General features: G+C 50.6%; 1 protein-coding gene across 3 annotated transcripts in view; it reads left to right on the plus strand.

Annotated features, from left to right (window-relative positions):
* Positions 1 to 11,847, plus strand: part of ZBTB40 (zinc finger and BTB domain containing 40) — a 72,362-nt gene extending 60,515 nt beyond the window's left edge. The window contains exons 14-19 of one of the 3 annotated variants that reach the window (XM_055331865.1): positions 2,461 to 2,625; positions 5,357 to 5,571; positions 6,682 to 6,844; positions 7,567 to 7,653; positions 8,776 to 9,002; positions 10,677 to 11,847. In XM_055331865.1, coding sequence (XP_055187840.1) covers positions 2,461 to 2,625; positions 5,357 to 5,571; positions 6,682 to 6,844; positions 7,567 to 7,653; positions 8,776 to 9,002; positions 10,677 to 10,871 — 1,052 coding nt within the window. In that variant the 3' untranslated portion in view covers positions 10,872 to 11,847. The remainder of the gene's footprint in view (positions 1 to 2,460; positions 2,626 to 5,356; positions 5,572 to 6,681; positions 6,845 to 7,566; positions 7,654 to 8,775; positions 9,003 to 10,676) is intronic. The other 2 variants (XM_055331866.1, XM_055331867.1) reach the window with 2 other exon arrangements.
* Positions 11,848 to 18,752: the final 6,905 nt, after the last annotated feature.

Here is an 18,752-nt window from a genome sequence, read left to right on the forward strand (position 1 = left end):
AAGCATACAGACCTTGCTTCCATGGAGTTTACATTCCTGTGGGTAAGAAGACTGTAAGCAAATAACTGTGTGATATAAATTCAGATTGTAGTAACTGGTATAAAGAAAAATAAAATGGGGTAAGCAGCAGGAGAAAGGCAAAGTTCTCTTATCATCAGAGAAGGCCTCGGAGAAGCGGGGCTTGTGTAGGAACCTGAGTGACATGGCAGTTGGAACCAGTGGGAGATTTAGAAGAGCACCATAAGCGCAGAACCCCCTCCCAAGTGGGAATGAGCCTGACCTGTTTGAGAGGCCAAGAGAAAACTAGGAAGGGCCAAAGCAGAGTAAACAAGGGAAGAGTGGTGAGAGGGAAGGCCAGAGAGGTCGCCAGAGGCCAGGTCTTATAGGGCCTTATAAGCCAGGATTAGAACTTTGTTTTTTGTTGTTGATGTTTTATTTTGTTTTGTTTTTAGGCTTTTGGTTTTTATGCAGAGTGTGCCAGTTTCTATTGCTGCTGTAACAAATTACCACATGCAGTGGCTTAAATCAATGCAAATAGGAGCACCTGGGTGGCTCAGTTAAGCATCTGCCTTTGGCTCAGGTGTCATGATCCTAGGATCAAGCCCCACATTGGGCTCTCTGCTCAGCACATAGCCTGCTTCTCCCTATCCCTCTGCCTACTGCTCTGCCTACTTGTGCGCTCTGTCAAAAAAATAAAATAAAATCTTAAAAAAAAATCAATGCAAATGTATTATCTTGCCACTTTGGAGGTTAAAGAACCAAAAGAGGTTTTTAACAAGGGAAGAGTCATAGTTTTGGTGAATGTGGTCCTTCTGGAAGGTCTAGGGGAGAACTGATGCCTTGTTTTCCCAGCTTCTAGAGGTTGTGTGCCTTCCCTGGCTCATGGCCCTCTGTTTCTCCCATTGTGTCTCCTCCTTTGACCCTTCTTGCTCCTTCTTCCAGAGACTCTGTGGTTATGTTGGGCCTGCTGGTATAATCCAGGATAATCTTCTCATTTCAAAGTGCTTAAGATAATCATATTTGCGAAGCCCCTTTTGCCATGTAAGGGAACATATTCCCAAGTTTTGGGGAGTTAGAACATGGGCATCCTTGGGGGCCATTATTCTACGGCAGGAAGCCATAGGACAGTTGTGAGCAGAGGAGCAATAGGATATGACATGTGTTTTGGAGTTAATTCTGACCACTCTCAACAGTAATTGGAGTAAGGCAAGAGTAGTGTTCACAGAGAGTCAGGGAGGGCCAGTTGTCTGGTGTGGAGGTGATGGAGCTCTCAGCCTGAGTGTACCAGGGGCGGTTGTCAAATGTTCAAGTTTGGGTATGTGGCATTGAAGCAGAAGTGATGGGACCCAGGTGGGTGTAGGTGTGAGGGGAGAAGTTAAGGGTGGCTGTGGAGTTTCTGGCATGAGCAGCCAAGTACATGGCCCTGCTGTTTGCTTCAGTGGAGGAAACCAGAGTGCATGGGGGTTGTGGCCAGTCTCAGGAGCTCTGTCCAAGGTACCAGTTAGACCTCCAGGCAGAGGACAGGAGTAAGAGATTGGATGTGTAACTTCCTATTCTAGGGGAAGCTGGGAGCCAAAGAGAGAACTGTGGGCTCTATCAGAGTACAGATGGTATCTGAGCTCTGAGATAAGGTCATTTACAAAGGGAGGATAAAGAAGAAGGCCAAGGACTGAGTCCTGGGCTTCTGAATAATTTCAGCTCTTGATTCTTTGAAGAAACCCTTTTTTCCCTAACAAAATCTTATTTCAAAGCCCAATATGTAAGAAATGAAAATGTGATGTTGATTGCTCTAACTGAAGTAGGCCCGAGGATTTGGGGGATCTGGACCCTCAGCTCACTGATTTCTCTGCTTCTCTGCTGGCCCATAAAGGAGCCTAGAGCCTGATGGTTTCTTACAAATGCCAGTTTTCCAGCCTCGCTCCTTACCTCTATTTCCCAATAGTCTTTGGTAGTCTGGTCATTGTATTCTCATTATGTGGATGAGAGAATAGAGAAGCCAAATGATTTATAATAACTTCATAGCAAGTCAGCAGGGGAAGGCTTCCCTTTTCTGAATCCCCGTCTGTCACCTCTGTGTGCAGTCACGATTCTGCATAGTGTATGTGGCGAGGGATCCAGACCTGGGAATTTCTGGGCACGAGGATATATCTGTTTCCTGGGAGTGGAATGAGCTCTTCCATACTTGGGGTGGCCTGGTTAACAGATGGGTAGTCTTGTGTGTGAGAACTCTGTCCTTATTCCTCAGGGGAGGGAGCCCACACTGTGGGATGAGGTGTGTGTGAGGTGCCATCTGATAGGAGGGCCCAGACCTCTCACCCAGTGTGTTACAAATTGCTTGTGGTTTTAACGCCATCTCCCAAATAATATTCTCCAACATGTGCCTTATAGTGTGATCTTGTGTTTAGGAATGCCATATATGTTGGCACTGTTTCTAATAAGGAGACTCGTGTGTGCTTCCAGGGAAGATGTACGCCTGCCAGTACTGTGATGCTGTGTTTGCCCAGTCCATTGAGCTTTCCCGCCACGTGAGGACCCACACTGGGGACAAGCCATATGTCTGCAGGGACTGTGGCAAGGGCTTCCGGCAGGCCAATGGCCTGTCCATCCACCTGCACACGTTTCACAGTACGTACTGAGATTGTGGCTGTCAGGCACTCTGCGCCAGGCCCGGCTCTGGGAAAGCGTGTAATGATCATGACAGAAGTTGTCACTCCACCAGAGCCAGGCCCCAGTTGGTGCCTTCCCCTCCTCTGTTCACCTACGACACTGAGTCCCTCGTTCCTATTTCACCATGTCATTGTGTAATGTCCAGGCTGTTTCCTTATCTCCTTTTTAGCCCACCTGGCACTGCTTGGCTGACAGAGGCAAAGTATGCTTGAAGGAGCGTCTCAGTAACAGGCCACAGAGCATCAGCATATTCCCATTAGTCCACGGAGTGGCTCTTCCCATGCCTCCACCTTCCCCACTCATCTGTATCCTCCCCGCCTTCCCCATAGGAGCAGCTGGATGCTGTCTGCGTTCATGTGTACCATCGTGAGTGGTCTCTGCTCGCACTCCCCTGAAATCCTTCTGCCCAGCATTCTCTCCCCAGGGCCCCTGTAGCCACGCAGTGGGGTCTGCCCCCACCTTTCTCTCCTTCTACCAGAACTGTTGTAGACAAAACACACTTCTGTTCGACACACACATAGGAGGGAGAAGAAAACTGCATCCTCATTCCAGCTTTGGGAAATGGCACGCATGGCATCTGGTGGCCGCATCCCATCTTCCCCAGCAGCCTTGTTACAGAGGGAGCGTGAGCAGCATGGTGCTCAGATGGTTAGGAACTTAGGCTCCAAAATCACACGGGCCTGGGCTTGAAACTCACCCCTGCCATTTACTTCCTTGAGACCTTAAACAGATTTCTTTACCTTTCCAAACCTCCGATACCCCTTCTGCAAAGAGAAAAAGTGATAATACTGCCACCTTGGATTGCTGTATTAGTAAGGTATCCCATGTAAAGCATGAAACTCCCTGCCTGACACACAGAAAATGCTCAATAAATGCCACCCTCTTAGGTGCCATATGTCAACATTAAAGCCTGTCCTTTCTGACACGCCATGCCCTCTGCATATCCTTCTCTCTTCCTTCCTTCTCCACCCCTGTTTCCCACACACCAGTTTCTAGCTGTTGGCAAATACGGGACCTCACAAACATGGGCTTTATTGTCAACACATTCAAATATATTATCAGCCAGCCAGCAAAGAATGTTGTCAGGGCTCCTATGTGCCAAGCATGGGCCTGGTAACTGGGTGAGGTATATACAGTTTCCCCCAGAGTGCCCAGGTCCCTGTATCCAGCTGCAGTAGACTTCCAGATGAGTGAGATCTGGCTTGGATCCAGTGCCAGAATTTCGATGTCCTTTCAACCTTTTTATTTTATTTTTTATTTTATTTTTTTTAAGATTTTATTTCTTCATGAGCGACACAGAGAAAGAGCGAGCGAGCGAGCAAGAGAGAGGGAGGCAGAGACATAGGCAGAGGGAGAAGGAGGCAGAGACACAGGCAGAGGAAGAAGCAAGCTCCCTGCAGGGAGCCTGACATGGGACTCCATCCTGGGTCTCCAGGATCAGGCCCTGGGCTGAAGGTGGCGCTAAACCGCTGAGCCACCCCGGCTGCCCTTTCAACCTTTTTAAATGACATTCTGCTCTAGTCTCCTTTTTCCTGATAGCATTACATGGGAGTGAGGGGAGGACAGCACGAATCAATTGTCAGGACAAGGGGAGCCCAAAGACTTCCATGTCTCAGGAAATGTCACTGGCAGCAGGCCAGTGTCCAGGCCCCTCTCCTGGATCCCTCCTTGCTTGTGTCACAGGCCCTTGTCCTAGCATATGGAGAACTGTTTCAAAGTGCCTTCGGAGACAGTATAAACTGAGATTTCAAGAGCTCATGTCCATGGGGACACTGGTTAATGACACCGAGTGCTGCCGTGTGTCCAGATTCCTAAATTAATTGGACTCAGGGCACACATAAGATTGGCTTGTGGGCAAAGGATTTTATTATTAAAACATTCTGCTTTCTGTTGCTTTCAAAAAAAAAAATAAACTGAAGTCTCTTGCCATAGGGACAATGAATGCATCCTTCATCAGTGCTAGTTCTTGTTTTTGAGGCCTCACTGAAGACTTGGCATGTCCAGTTAAGCAGGCAGCTCAGAGCATAGCCTTGGGAGTGAGAGCTGGGACTGTCCCCCGGTTCACCCAGTGCCCCACTTGTGTCACTGGACACTCTCTAAGGCTTGCTTTTCTTAATCTCTAAAATAGTATGAGAATAGATCCCACTCACAGGGTTACTGGAAGGATAAAGTGAGTTCATATTTGTAAGGCACTTTAAACATGCCTGTCATATAGCACTCATTAAACATTGAAAATGTTTTTATTGTTGAATCTGAGGTGAGGAGCAAGGAAGCATTCTTCCTGTCAGTCATATGCTGACAACAAAGGCAGTAGTGATGCTCTGGGGAGTATGTTGGAAATCTCTGCAGAAAATGAGAAAATGCAGAAATGCCCAGTGCAAGGAGGGGAGGAGCAAGGGCAATACTCCCTGCAAAGTAGTTAAATGGAATTGAACTTATGGGATGTAAGGTGAGGAATGGGAATGAACCACTTGATACCCCGGGGGTGGTTAGTACAGAAGCCTCAGAGGAATCCTACCTCCTGGGACAAGGTGGTACTTGGGGGTGGTACTTGGAGTCTGTGGCCATGCCTGACCTCTGAACAGGGCCCTGCACCTGGAGCTGTGCACAGCAGCCACATCTCACTGACTCCTGCCTGTGGTATTTCTCTCCCTCCCTCTCTCTCTCTCACGGATGCCCGTGAAACCAGACATAGAAGACCCGTACGACTGCAAGAAATGCAGGATGAGCTTCCCCACTCTGCAGGACCATCGCAAGCACATCCATGAGGTGCACTCCAAGGAGTACCACCCCTGCCCCACATGCGGGAAGATCTTCAGCGCCCCTTCCATGCTGGAGCGGCACATGGTGACCCACGTCGGAGGCAAGCCCTTCAGCTGCGGGATCTGCAACAAGGCCTACCAGGTGACCGCAGACTGCCAGGAGTGCCTCCCCTCGTCCCCAGCCTGCCCTCCCTCACATCTGCCAAGAGTCCCAGACATGACGATGTGGCTGCTGTTTGTGAAGGATGCAGCTTGTAATTACTCAGATTCTCTAAGGTGATCTGGTCAGAGTCATGCAATTGGGCACTTTAATTGGAACTGGGAATTCTATACCTCTTCTCTTGGATTTCAGCCCTGTCGTGAACTGAATGCTGCTTTTCCCCTTGGACACTCACACTCTGTGGAGCCTCTTGACCCCTTGTGTCAAGGGATGTGAGAGTGACACTGGGCTGTGGAGTTGCCTTATTTAGCACTGGATTGTTGTTTTTAAACTCCTAGGGAAGGGGTCTGCTTTTTTACCATAGGATTTGATATGTAATTAAAGGGAAACCCCATATGGAACTAAAAAGAAGCCCCGTATGAAGAACTCAGCTCTAAAACTAGAGAGAGAAAAAAAATGGTTCTTGTGACATCTATAAGATTTTGGTATATAGACCAAAGCACAGCAACTAATTTCAGCTCAACAGAAATGGAGAGCTAACTTTGTGCCGTGCCTGGTGCTGTGACGTCAGGGTTAACGTCAGGGTTACAGAGCTGTGTATGGCCTGGGCTTCGTCTCTAGGGAGTGTCCCATGGCTGCTCTACCTCGGAAGGAGGAGTGGTTGCTGATAGAGCAGGGACACCACAGGCTCCTGTTTCAGCAGGGTTCTCTGCTGCTTTCCTGGGCCTCTGGGAGATCGTGAGATATAGCTCAGACACTCCAATTAGAAGGCCAGGGTTTGAATCCTGGCCCTGCTGTTTACTAATCATTGACACAGTCATTTAACCTGAGTGTGCCTCAGCTTCCACCTCTGACACCTCCCTCCTAAGCTTCTAGGGAGAGTTGAGAGTTTCTGAAGGACCAGGCTGGGCCCTGCCCTATAGCAGTCTCTCAGCAAACACACAGGTACCGTATTCCCACTAGCACTAGGCTTGCCTCTCATGTGAGCACTCACATTCTAGATCCATAAGCTCATTAGTCTCACGAGGGCCTTGTGACCTCCTCAGGTTGCTGGAACCTTCTAAGACTTAACATTTGCCATATTCCTTGCAGCAATTGTCTGGTTTGTGGTACCACAATCGGACCCACCACCCTGATGTGTTTGCTGCTCAGAACCATCGATCTTCCAAATTCTCATCACTTCAGTGCAGCTCCTGTGACAAAACCTTTTCCAACACCATTGAACACAAGAGGCACATCAAGGCAGAGCATACAGGTGAAGTTTGGGTGCCTATACACAGGGTATGTGAGCTGATGAGTGGGAGAGGCTTGATGACAGCATCCTGGGCTCCATCCAAAAATCCCAACTTCCAGTGCTTCAGTGTGGTGTGTCATGACAATTGCCTTTATTCTGTCCCAGCACACCAGAGGGAGGCTGTGCTGGCCCATCAGTAACAGTAAACAGCAGCTTAAGTGGCAGTGGTTCTCAAACCTAGAGGCCTAGGGCATCGTAAGTTCCTACCAGCCAGCCCCTGAAGGACATTGGTGCATTGCAATGCCTGGGAAGGGTGGAGGTATGGTGGCAGACAGGCTCCCGTGGAAATCCTGACTCCCACGCTGATTAGTTGCATGACCTTGGCAAGTGACCTCTCTTTCCTGAGCCAGTTTCCTTCTCTTCAGAAAGTCCATTAATACCTACCTTGCAGGCCAGTCTGGGGATAATCACCACAGTCATGAAGCATCTCCTGTGTGCAAGGCACATGCTAAGCACTGGTGGGCGCGTTTTCATTCCATTCTCATAGCAGCCCTACTTCCATTCAGGCAGCCTGGCGCAGATCTGGTGCTCTTTACACTAGCCTGTGCTACCTCACAGCTGTGGTACCTCCTGACACTTGGTAGACGCTTGCTAAGTGTTAGCCATCGCCCCCATCCCCAGCCCTGTTCCCTTCGGCCATCCTCTTGTTTGTTCCCACCACTTCTTCTTTGTGTGCTTTGCAGAGATGAGATTCCATGAATGTGACCAGTGTAAGGAGCTCTTCCCCACACCAGCTTTGCTGCAGGTTCACATCAAGTGCCAGCACTCAGGTCAGTGCCCCTTCCAAGATGCTCCTGGGCTGGGCTGCACGGATGCATCTCACCTTCACCTTTCACAGCTGTGCCGTCCAGGCCAAGTAACTGAACTAACTTGTGCCTCAGTTTCCTCATCTATAAAACGGGGACAGTTAGAGTGCTTCTTTCCTTATAGAGTAACTACGAATTGAGTGTTAGAACGCAGAAAGCACATAAGGCCTGGCACCAGAGAGCATCCCTCTAGTGGTACCTGTGATTATCGTTGTTGCTGCCGTATCCCATCAAGTCTAAAATCCTAGTCTTTAATGAACCATTGAGAAAGAAAAACTGCTGCCAATTAAACTGTATTTCATCGTCACTTAGAATTCACAGGTAATTCTAAGTGCTGTTCTGGACTGAATTTGACACAGACTGTACATACTCTTGCACATGTACATCAGAGGGAAAATATGAGAAATGAATCATCCAGCTTCTCAGAGTAGCTTTCACTTCCACCTGTCCAGGTGCATGTCATTGCACGTGGTGTGTGCTCTACCGTCAGCAGCACTGGTGATGGGACACAGGCAGGCCGTCAGTTTGGGTCCCTCAAGCATTATGTGAAACCAGTTTACTCTTGCTGCTCTGGGGATGTAGCTGAACATCCATCCCTTACCTCATCCTCCTAAACCACTGGTTCCTGGGAGTTAAAAACATGCACCAATCCCATCTTGGGGATGTTCTTCGAAGCCACGGACATACACTCTGCAGGTCCTGGTGCTGTCACTTTTGATGTCCGTGTGTGCGTGGTCATTGGTGATTTTACACTGATGCCACTGAGGCCGTCAGGGATGTTAGTGTGTGCCTCTGGGACTTGATAAGGTCCTCAGCATCCTGACTTACAGTTGCATGATGGATGGCCTTCAGCCGAGGCAGAGTTAGCCTGGAGCTAATGCTGAGGAAGCCGCATCTGCAGAGCCCCTCACTTGCTGGGGACCTGCACCTGTATTTGTAATGTTGCCTTATTTTTCCTAAAGAGGATTCCCCCCAAATTGTACACGCTTCAGGTCCCACAGCACCTGAAGCCACCTCTGCACCTCGGTCCTGGTCACTTCCTCTCTCCTGTCCCACAGCCCATCCTTTCTGTCCTGCCTCTTCCAGGCTCACAGCCGTTCCGGTGCTTATATTGTGCGGCCACATTCCGCTTCCCAGGAGCACTGCAGCACCACGTCACCACGGAGCACTTCAAGCAATCAGAGAACACCTTCCCCTGTGAGCTCTGCGGGGAGCTCTTCACCTCCCAGGCCCAGCTTGATGCTCACTTGGAATCTGAACACCCAAAGGTGACAGGCACTGAACCCCAAGCAGCAGCCTCACAGGTGGTACAGGTGATTCTGGGGCCATCAGATATGAGGGTTTCTCTAGAGGCAGCTCTGTCACACCAGCCAGCCTTTCTCTCTGGGGCTCCTGGAGAATCCTATAGGTAATAACGTGCATAACCAAGAGGGCCTTGTAGAAGAGTCTCTCTGGACTTCTTACCAAATGGAACAGAACATTCTGGTGTCCTGGGGAGCACATGCAAATGGTCCCTGGGTAGAGGGAGCCTGGAATGTGAATTTCCAAAAACAGAACAACCTTGGTTTCTCCTCATTCACACACTCCTCCACCTTCTGCAAAACACTGTGGGTTGTGGCAGGAGCTGCAGGAAATCTCAGAGAAGGGGATTGCTCCTCTGATGCTGAAACACCTTGCTAGTTTCTCTAGGCTGGGCACAGGACACTAGGTATGTCAGGACCCCTCACCTTTACCTGGAAGGAAAGCTCATCTTTTCCTATCTTTTGCAGAGAGGGTGGGCAGAAAAGGAAAAGAAACTTCAGTTCTGTGGATTGTCTCTGGGTAGACTGGAGCAGCATTGTTAACTGGACCATCCCACTGTCCAGCCCCACAGCAGAGTCCTTGATGGACCATGTTCTCACGGGCCTCTGCGTGAACAGAGAGCGAGTCAGGTGGGCAGGCTGCAGTGAAATTCCTGCTGCCATGTCACCTAGAATGGCTCTGCTTTGATCTTTTTATATATATTAGGATTCTTGGTCAGATGTCCTTTGAGGAAAAAAAAAAAAACTTCCATTGCTGAAGAAAAGAAAAAAACAGTTTTTTCTTTTCTTCAGTTATCCTAGATGATTTTTGATTAAACATCATAATCAGGCTTCTCACCCCCACAGTACAGACGGGCGTCTGAGCTCTGCTTCCCCACTTCCGCCCACTCAGGCCTAGCGCTCCGCTCCCTACTCCTGGCTAGTTCTCAAGGGCCAGGGTGGCTGTGTCCTCGGTGGGTTCTCTGGTTTGAAAATATCGGGGGGGGGGCACCAGGCAGTCCTGAGCCCCCACAGGTCACAAGTATCAGCTTGGAGGTTGGGGCGGGAACTGAGTATGCTTCACCACAGACTGGTTCTCCCTGGGAAGGTCATCTTAAACAGGAGCCGCAGATTTGGAAGAGGTCTGTGTGGCCTTTGCAGGGGGCCTGCCAAGTGAGGGAGTTGATAGAAGTCCCATTTCCCCTACTCATTACCGCTCCGAAGCTCTGTAGCAATGCAGCCTCCAAGGAAGGCTCTTCACCCGAGAGCCAGAGACACCACCTTGAGCAAGCCAAGGCTTCTGATAAAGCTTTCCATTTCGGTGGTCAAGCATTCCTAACCACCTTCTGTAGCATTCCTTTCACATGGCGCTTACCTCCGCAGTGTGATCCTCCAGACAGGAAAACCCAGCGTAAGAAACTGAGCCGCTATTCACTGGTGTGTAATCATAGAGTCCGGGCACCCTGAGATAGCGTACTGAGTTAAATTATAGCAATTTAGCACACAGAGTTATTTAAATTGTTTGCCTGCCTTCTCTTTTGCATCGCTGGTGTGTTAGACTTGCCTCTTCCCATTAGGTGCATGTAATTGCTCTCCTCAGGTGAAAACATAAATATCATCATTACAGCATGAGACAAAAACCATGTAAATTCTGGGGAGCTCCCTGTGGACACTGCCAAGAGCAGCCTCACGGTCTTTCCCTTTCAGGTGATCCAGACCCCAGAGCCAGCGGCCCCGACAGAGCAGGTGATCACTTTGGAGGAGACCCAACTTGCTGGGTCACAGGTGTTTGTGACATTGCCAGATTCGCAGACATCTCAGACCAGCTCTGAGCTTGTGGCTGTGACCGTGGAGGATTTGCTAGATGGTACTGTGACCCTGATCTGTGGCGAGGCCAAGTGAGTGGCTCCTTGTCCTGGGGAGGGCCTGCATTTGCAGCAGAGAGAAGGTTCCACAGCTTGCCATATGCCCTCCATCCCTGGCTGTCCTGAGTACTGAGCATCTCCGCCTCCACCAACCAGAACACTCACTTTGCTCTCACAGAACCAACAGCGTTGGAGTCATTGGCACCGACGCCACTGCCCACCACAGGGGCCGGGCCTACTGCTGTGGCCTCTATGACGAGCAGTGGGGTAGGAGCTGGTGGCCAGGGCTCCAGGGAGGTCCTTTGGTTGGCAGCCTTTGCTGTACAGAGTGGCAGGTAGACGTGGGGCTGTGGCCCACGGACTGGGCCTGCCAATGCTGCCAGTGCCTCCTGGCCATTTAGAAATGAGAGAGAAGCACCAACGCACCATCCAGAGGACACCCCCCCCCCATCCTCCAGGCTGGAGCACACTTGGCTCCTTCCTCACACTATCATCCTCCCATCCTCTTGGGTGGCCCAGCCCTCTCCTGGTGGCAGGAGGACAGGGAGCAGCGTGTTAACACAGGCAGGCCTCCTCTCCACGCCGAGTCCCACCTCATCAGTACAGTTGGCCCTCCCCCAAGCAAGCCTTGCAGGGTTTTTGTGGGACAAGGTCAGCTACAAAGACAGTCCCTGCCTTTCCAGGATCTTCTCCACAGTGTCCTGTACCTGAGGGCTGTCCCCGCAGCTTTCTCATGTTCTCCTCATCCCCCTGTTCCCTGTCAAAGTTGAGAATGTCTTTGTGGCCTGGAAGCCTTGCCCCCTCGCTCTGGAGCCTGTGGCATGGCTAGTGAACCAGCGCTGGGTGCCGTGGCACCCTGGCTCTTCCTCCTGCCACATGCTCCCTGCCTTGTGAGTGGCCTGCTGTCCGACTCTTCCAGGCAACTGCTATTACTGCAGGGTAGTGATCCTTTGGAGTCTGAATTTCACGAAGCTTTTTTATTTTCGGTTCCTAAAATATAATCTGATAATTAATGGTTTGTGGAATCCATTATGAAGTGCAATTAGATGGATGTAAATTCCTGCCGTTTGGAGGGAATGACTAGCATTTATCTTCCTTTCCTCAATGCCAGAAGGTCGAAGTCTGCTAGTGTAGTGTTTACACACCAGGCAGGGCTGCCTGCCACCTCATGCGGCCTCACCCCCTGCAGAGGTAGTGCGGAATTTCATCACTCAGCCTCAAGCTACAGGTCGGCAGAGGACAAGCCCACGCCTTCTTTCCAAGCACATTTCATGTCACTGGGTACAAGCAGGGGCAAGGGGTCAATTTGGGACACAGTCGGGACTTTGCCTCCCTCCACTGCTGGAGGGACAGAAGGCAGAGCCCTGCCACTGACCGGCGTGTCTGCTGTGGCCATCTGGCTTTGTGCGGGCAACGAGTTCCAGCACAGGCCTGCACACTCTAGGCAGCTAACTCCTCCCGCCTCCAGTTGTGTCCTCATTTTGATATGCAAGTCACTTGAGCTTGTCAGCTCAGGGATCTTCCCGTTCTGGAGTAAATGAAGTTTGCAAAGGCAAGTCCTCAAAAACCAAAACCTGACCAGAAGATGGTGCTCAAACCTTTAAGACGTGGCCTCCACATGAAGCCCTCACTGCTCCTGCCATGGCCGGCTATCCTTCAGGTTGTTCAGTGCTGTGAGCTATCAGACCAAGAGAACTCTTGATCTGCAGGTGGCACCATGTCACTGAATCCTTGGCACCAGAGAAAACCCTCTCAAAGGGAACAGAGTGGCCCGGGCTTGCAGGGCCTCGAAGCCCAGCCCAGCAGTCAAGGATACTGCTCCACGCTGGTGGTTGGCGACTACGGCACCATCAAAATTTCTTCTAGCCAAAAGACAAATAAAAACTTAATTGCTAGGACCTGTAGGGGAAAGTGACTTTTCTTCTTAAAAAATCTTCTGATGAAAGAAAGCCGTTAAGTTTTTAAACCGAGTTTCGGATCCTTGACAGTACCAAGAACTCCCTCCTTGGGTTTCCAGTGGAGCCCCAGATTGGGGCAGGGCAGGCATTTCCTTAGAATTGCGGCCTGGGACCCGCAGCTCACTGCACTGGGAGCAGAGCGAGAGGTCGGACCTGCCCCTAGAAGCGCTCTTACCCTGCGGCCCACCGGGCAGGAGGCACAGGTTCTGTGCTGCCTGCAGTCAGGAAAGAGGAAAGGTACATTCTGAATTTTGTCTCTGCTCACAGTGGACCTCTGCAATGTGCTCACTGGCACTGATCTTACAGTGTCCCTCCCCAGAGGTGCCCGAGTGTGGCTTTTATTGTAGGAAGATGTGTTCTAGCTCTACTTGGCTGTTTTGTTCTTTCCCTCCACTGCTGCCCAAGAGACCTGATTGCCACAGAGGACGTTGTCACTGTGCTCTCCTTGGTCCCCATCACTTGCTTTCTTACAGCAGAGCTGTCTCTTCCTCGTTGCCATGGCGCATCCTGGTGGCCTCCAGGCTGAACCCCAGTGGCATTCATGGTGGTGTGGAGGAGCCCGTGGTCTTCTTGGGACTCCTGCCTGCATATGTTCACTGGGATCCCAGACTTTCTCTGCTTCCAGAGCTCGTGAAGCAGCTGGTGAAGGGGGAAAAGCAGTCCGCTTCGAAGCTGGAGTCTCATTTTGTGGGAATAATAGGGATCATTTAATAGAACAGGATTTGCCATCCCAGGTAAGTGAGACGGCAAATAGGAGATTGAAGAGCAAGAGTTGCCAGAGGAAGATGGGACCATCCCAAGTGGGTGAGCAGCCCCAGGGCCGCAGGGGCAAAGCTCTTTCCTTGTCTGTGTGATAAAGCCTGTCTCTGTCTCAGAAGCTTTATGTTTAGAAAACCTTGAGCCCACCAAGTAGCAAGGACTGTGCTGTGACTCCTGGATTCCCCTGGTGACCAAGGCTCCTCTGCGGAAGCACTCTGACTCTCCCCTCTTACCAACCACTGGCATTGGCCTTGTCCCTCAGGAAAGAGTTCTGATGGTTGGGTGCTGAGGGACAAAATGGGGTCCCCGTCTGACGGGGTGAGGGAGGGGAAGGTCCCCTTCTCTGCTCATGATTTAAATAAGTCAGGTCTACTCCCAGAAACAAGGAGAGGAGGAGATATGAGCCCTAACAGTTTGTCACCGCAGGTGATGTGACCCGCAGATGATGTCACGGTCACATAGGCTGATGACATATTAATGAAATGGGAGGGCTGTGCCTTTAAATCTCAGGTGCCTGAGATCTATGAATTGCCTAAGGGTTGGAAGTAACTGCTAACCTCACATAGAATGGTTCTAGGGGACAAGCTGTGTTTGTATGAAACTGGGGCTAGAAAGCAGGACAGCGATGAGGAAATGGCTGGGATGCTTTAATTATTTCTCCCAAAGGAAGAGTAGCAGCCTCAGCCCTGCTCCACTTGATCCAGTGTATCCCAGGGACCCTTGGGAGGTAGGGAAAAATGGGAGTAAGATTTGGGGTTGAAGGGGGTATCGGAGGCAAGCTGATGATTGTTGTGTTGCCATGGAAAACCTTGGGGCTGGCAGGACTTGGGCCAAAAGCTCAAAGCACAGCCAGAGCTCAGCAGCTTCCTGCATGTATAGCTGTGCCTATAAGGACTAGAGAAGCACGAGGGAAGCTGCCTGTGCTCTGGGATCACACTGTTGAGAAAAATTACCCCCTGGGCTAATTCACATTGTGTCCAAATCATGGAAATGTTCATCATTTCTCTTCCCAAGGCCAGCCACACCTCCCACCACAGTCGGGACAACCAGCCAGCACCTGATGCTGTATAAATTAGATTACAAACCATTATTTTCATTTAACTTGCACTATTCTATATAAATAAAATGTGTACTTTGAAAAAATTGTGCTGCATGAGTTTCAAATGGACTGTGATGAGACCTGTTTCCTCTTTGGTTCTGGCCGTCACTTGGGCACAGGCTTGACAGGCCTGGATTCCTAGGGGCTCTTGTACCTTCAGGCCACGCTAACACGGCTGGGGGCGGGTGCCGTCCTGTCCCGGGGAGGCTCTTCCCTCAGCCCTCTTTCCCAGGGAGTGAGTGTGGTGCGGTGTCTCAGAGGTGGGCATGGACGTGCAGCCTGGGTGTATATATCCGTGCTGTGCCACTTGCTGACTGTGTGACCTTGGGGAGACGCCGTCTCAGCCCCCTCCTCCCAGCTCCCGTCTTTAATGGGGGACAGTGCCGCACAGAACTGTATGGGGAATCCCAAGGATGGCTTTAATGAACTTAGTGTTGAGATTGTAATTGGTAGCTAAGTCCTTCACGTGGCGGTCAGCCATTCGCCAGAATTGCTGGCACTGAGGTGGATGTCCTTTCCTGCACCTTCACATTTCTTTTCTCCTTTCTCTCTCTTTCTCTTTCTCACTCTCTCTCTCTCTCTCTGAACCCACAGGGGACCTTATAACACCCACCACTTTTCATTTATCTCTTGAATCTCAACTGCCCAAAAGCCCAAAGTGCTGAGCAGATGAGTATAAAATAAGCAGAAGCCTTTTGTGGTAAATAGCTGAAAATGTCACGTTGCTGGCATCCACCAAGGCAGCACATGGATAGGGTATACATCATTTTTGTGAGAAGAATCCACTAGAAAAGGCAAGGGGAGGTACAATCCGTCTATTCTCTCCCATCCATTTTGTCTTCTAGTCCTCTAAGGCCAGGTCAGCCCCGAAGCTGGGGAGGACAGGGGTGAGGTGGCTGTGCTCAACCTGGGACAGTCCTAGAGTGGCACGAGTGGACCCTTGTCCAGAGCCCACAGGGCCTTTATTGAAGGAGTGCCTCTGCCTAAGTGGTGTCTTTGGAGAGAGACCAGAGCTCTCTGTTGTATTTGGAGCAATAATCCTCACGGTGTCCGAGGCAGCTCTGGATAATTGTAATATACCGCGGGACTCCAGCCATGAAGGTGAATGTGTATAAAGGTAGGAAGTGGGCTGAGTGATCCCTTGGCGATCTAGTTATCTTAGCCCTGGGCCTGGGGGGCTGCTGTAGGAGGCTAAGCAGTACAGTGGGAAGGGCATGGACCAACTAGATGGATGACCTTGGGCGAGGCCTTCCTGGACCCCCTGACGGCATGTAGATGCTTTGGAAATGACGTCTGTTCCTATTTCCAGTACTTATAAAGAGCCTGGGGAAGAGGGCAGAAAAGAGCAAGAGGGAGTATGCACTACAGATCTCTAAGATAGAGGGCCTGGAATAGAGGGCTGGAGTGCCCAAGACCCACCTCTCTGGGCTGTACTGTAGTAAGCTCAGGGCCTCCATCCCAGATATAAGTGAACAGGGGCAAGGGGGGAATGGCTGTCCAGGCTTGGAACAGAACCTCTCAGAGCCCCTCAGTACAGCTGAGGGGTCTTGTCTCGGTACAGGTACAGCCTCTGAATGTCAGGTGGGAGCACATGTGGTGAGCACCAGGGAGTGGAAACACAGAGTATGTCATGATGTCTGGCCTTCCCACCTTACCTCTGGAGCGTTCTTTTTTTTTTTTTTTTTTTTTAAGTATTTATTCATGGGAGACAGAGAGAGGCAGAGACACACAGGCAGAGGGAGATGCAGGCTCCGTGCAGGGAGCCCGACGTGGGACTCGATCCTGGGACTCCAGGATCATGCCTTCAACCACTGAGCCACCTGGAGCGTTCTGTTCATTGTTCATCTTACCTTCCATGCTTATGCTCAGGTTGGTCTTTGGATGAAAAGAGAAATGCAGCTTCTAGCTGCCTCTCTGTGAACTTGTCCTAGACCAAGGAGCTTCACCCTTTGTTGGCAAATAGCCCAGTACTCAGGGCTTCACTAGAAGAGAGGGTCTAGGACAAGGGCATTTCTTCTTGTGAATGCTCTTGAGACTTTATTCTTGTGCATCCATCTCATCTTCTCTGCCCTGTCACCCAGTGCGACCAGAGCATAGGTCCCATGCCCACTGAGACACTTGTATCCGCTCCGCACACTTGGCGCACTGGACAATGCGCTCAGGTACTTAGTAGATGTTGCTGCTGCTCATCTCACTTGCCCTCATGCCCCTGGGGGAGAAACCAACTTCCACATCTCACCCCTGCCAGCCAGGCTGTTCCCCCGGCTACCTGTGGGCTGGTCTATCAGAACATCCTCCTTCTTTTGTCCTCTGAGGAGAGATTAGCAGAAGGTGAAGAGCAGCCAGCCAGGCCCAGAGCTCCCCGGCTGCTCTGATCAAACACCACTCCTGCCGGCTCTTCTTGCACGGGTTCCCCCAGCGTAGGCCAGAAACAGCTGATCAAACACATCAGGACAAGGTCAGTCCAGGGACCCACAGTCCCCTCCAGGGGAGATTTCATAGACTTGCCATCAGGAGAGTCTGATAAAAATGGGCAGGGGGTGGGGAAGGGGGCCCATGGGGCTGGCACAGGACCAAACAGCATTTCATTTCCTTTTAAGGTTGAAACCTCTCTGCTCCACCACAGGGTCCAGACCAAAGCCAGCACTTGCAGAGAGGCCAGGGTTAGCACTGCCTGTGAGCCCGGGGAACTGAGGTAAAGGAACAGGGTAGCTGTGCCCACACGCATGATGGGGTGAAAGATGTCAGGCAGGAGCAAGTGTGTGTTTGGGAGCATGGGATTATTAGATTGTCACAAGGTAACTTAAGATCCTCCCTCACTAAACTGTGACCCTTTCAAGGGCAAGAGCTGTGTGGCATCCTTGCTAACGCACACACAGCCAGGCACATCCGGGTTTTGATTGCCTGCGTCTCTTCTCCCCGAAGTTCTGGAGTCTCTGAGGTCCTATTATGTGCTCAGTCCCATGCCTGGTGCTGTAGACGTTGGGTTGTACTGGGCTAAAATGGTGTGTGGTTCCTTCTCCTAGGGACTGTCATCTTGTTGGCCAGGCAAGGATTATTTATGAGAAATAACCAAAAACATCCTTGTAGGTCCAGACCAAGACCTACAGAACCTATAAAAATGCTATGTATCTCACCTATACACTCTCTTATCTTTTTCATGGAGATGGTCAATATTTTTTAAAAGTCTCATAATAAATGATGCCTGTTAGGTGATTGCCGTATGTTGTACATGGGACGGAGAGCTTTGTGTAGTTCTTCCTTCGCCAGCGTCCTGTGTTACAGACGAGGAGACCAACACGTGAAGTGAAGTCACGTGATCAATGACAGGGCTAGTGAGCTTGGATTGGAACACGGGCAGTCTGACTCCACAGCCTGCTCTTAGATACCATGCTACCTCCAAGCGTTTCTTGCTTAATACCTAGTCAGCTAGAAAAGATCCTGTCCACCCAACTTCCCAGCCCTTAGCAGCCTGATGTGTCACACCTGGACTGTTGTCACAGGACCTAGCAAGGCTCCCTGCCAGCCCTCTCCTTTCCCTTCCCCTCCATCCATCCTACCTGACACAGCCAGTCAGGCCTAAGGCTCTGCTTTTCTCTGCTAGAGATGTGGTGTCCTGTAGCAATGAGTCATGTGCTTTGCCTTGGCTTTGGGACTAGATGGTTTGGGACTAGGATGGCCCGGACTAGTGGGCCTGGGGCCCACTCCTGTTTCACCAGTCCTCAGTGTGGGCTCTTCCCTGGAAAGCAGAAGGACGGCCGCCGCACCTGCCCGAGCCCCCCCGCAGGGGCAGTGGAAGTCCACACAGCCTGACTGACCAGTGTGTGAGGGTGGTTCCTCCACCCACACAGCTCCGGGAAGCATCTGGATATCTGGTTAGAACCCAGGAGATGAAATGCAGTGGTTCAGAGCCACCGTTTCAAGTTATTCAGTCCTGAATTCATACCCTGCTCTGTCCCTTGTTAGATGTGTGACTGGGTAGGTTAGCTTCTCTTTACCCTGATTCTTTTTTTTTTTTTTTTTTTTGGTCTGTAAATGAGAGTAAAAACTCTTACGGTAATTGTGGAGGTTAAAGGTAATGGATGTAAGACTTTGGGATAGG

Source organism: Nyctereutes procyonoides, unplaced genomic scaffold (genome assembly GCF_905146905.1).
Source record: "Nyctereutes procyonoides isolate TBG_1078 unplaced genomic scaffold, NYPRO_anot_genome, whole genome shotgun sequence".
Classification (NCBI taxonomy): domain Eukaryota; kingdom Metazoa; phylum Chordata; class Mammalia; order Carnivora; family Canidae; genus Nyctereutes; species Nyctereutes procyonoides.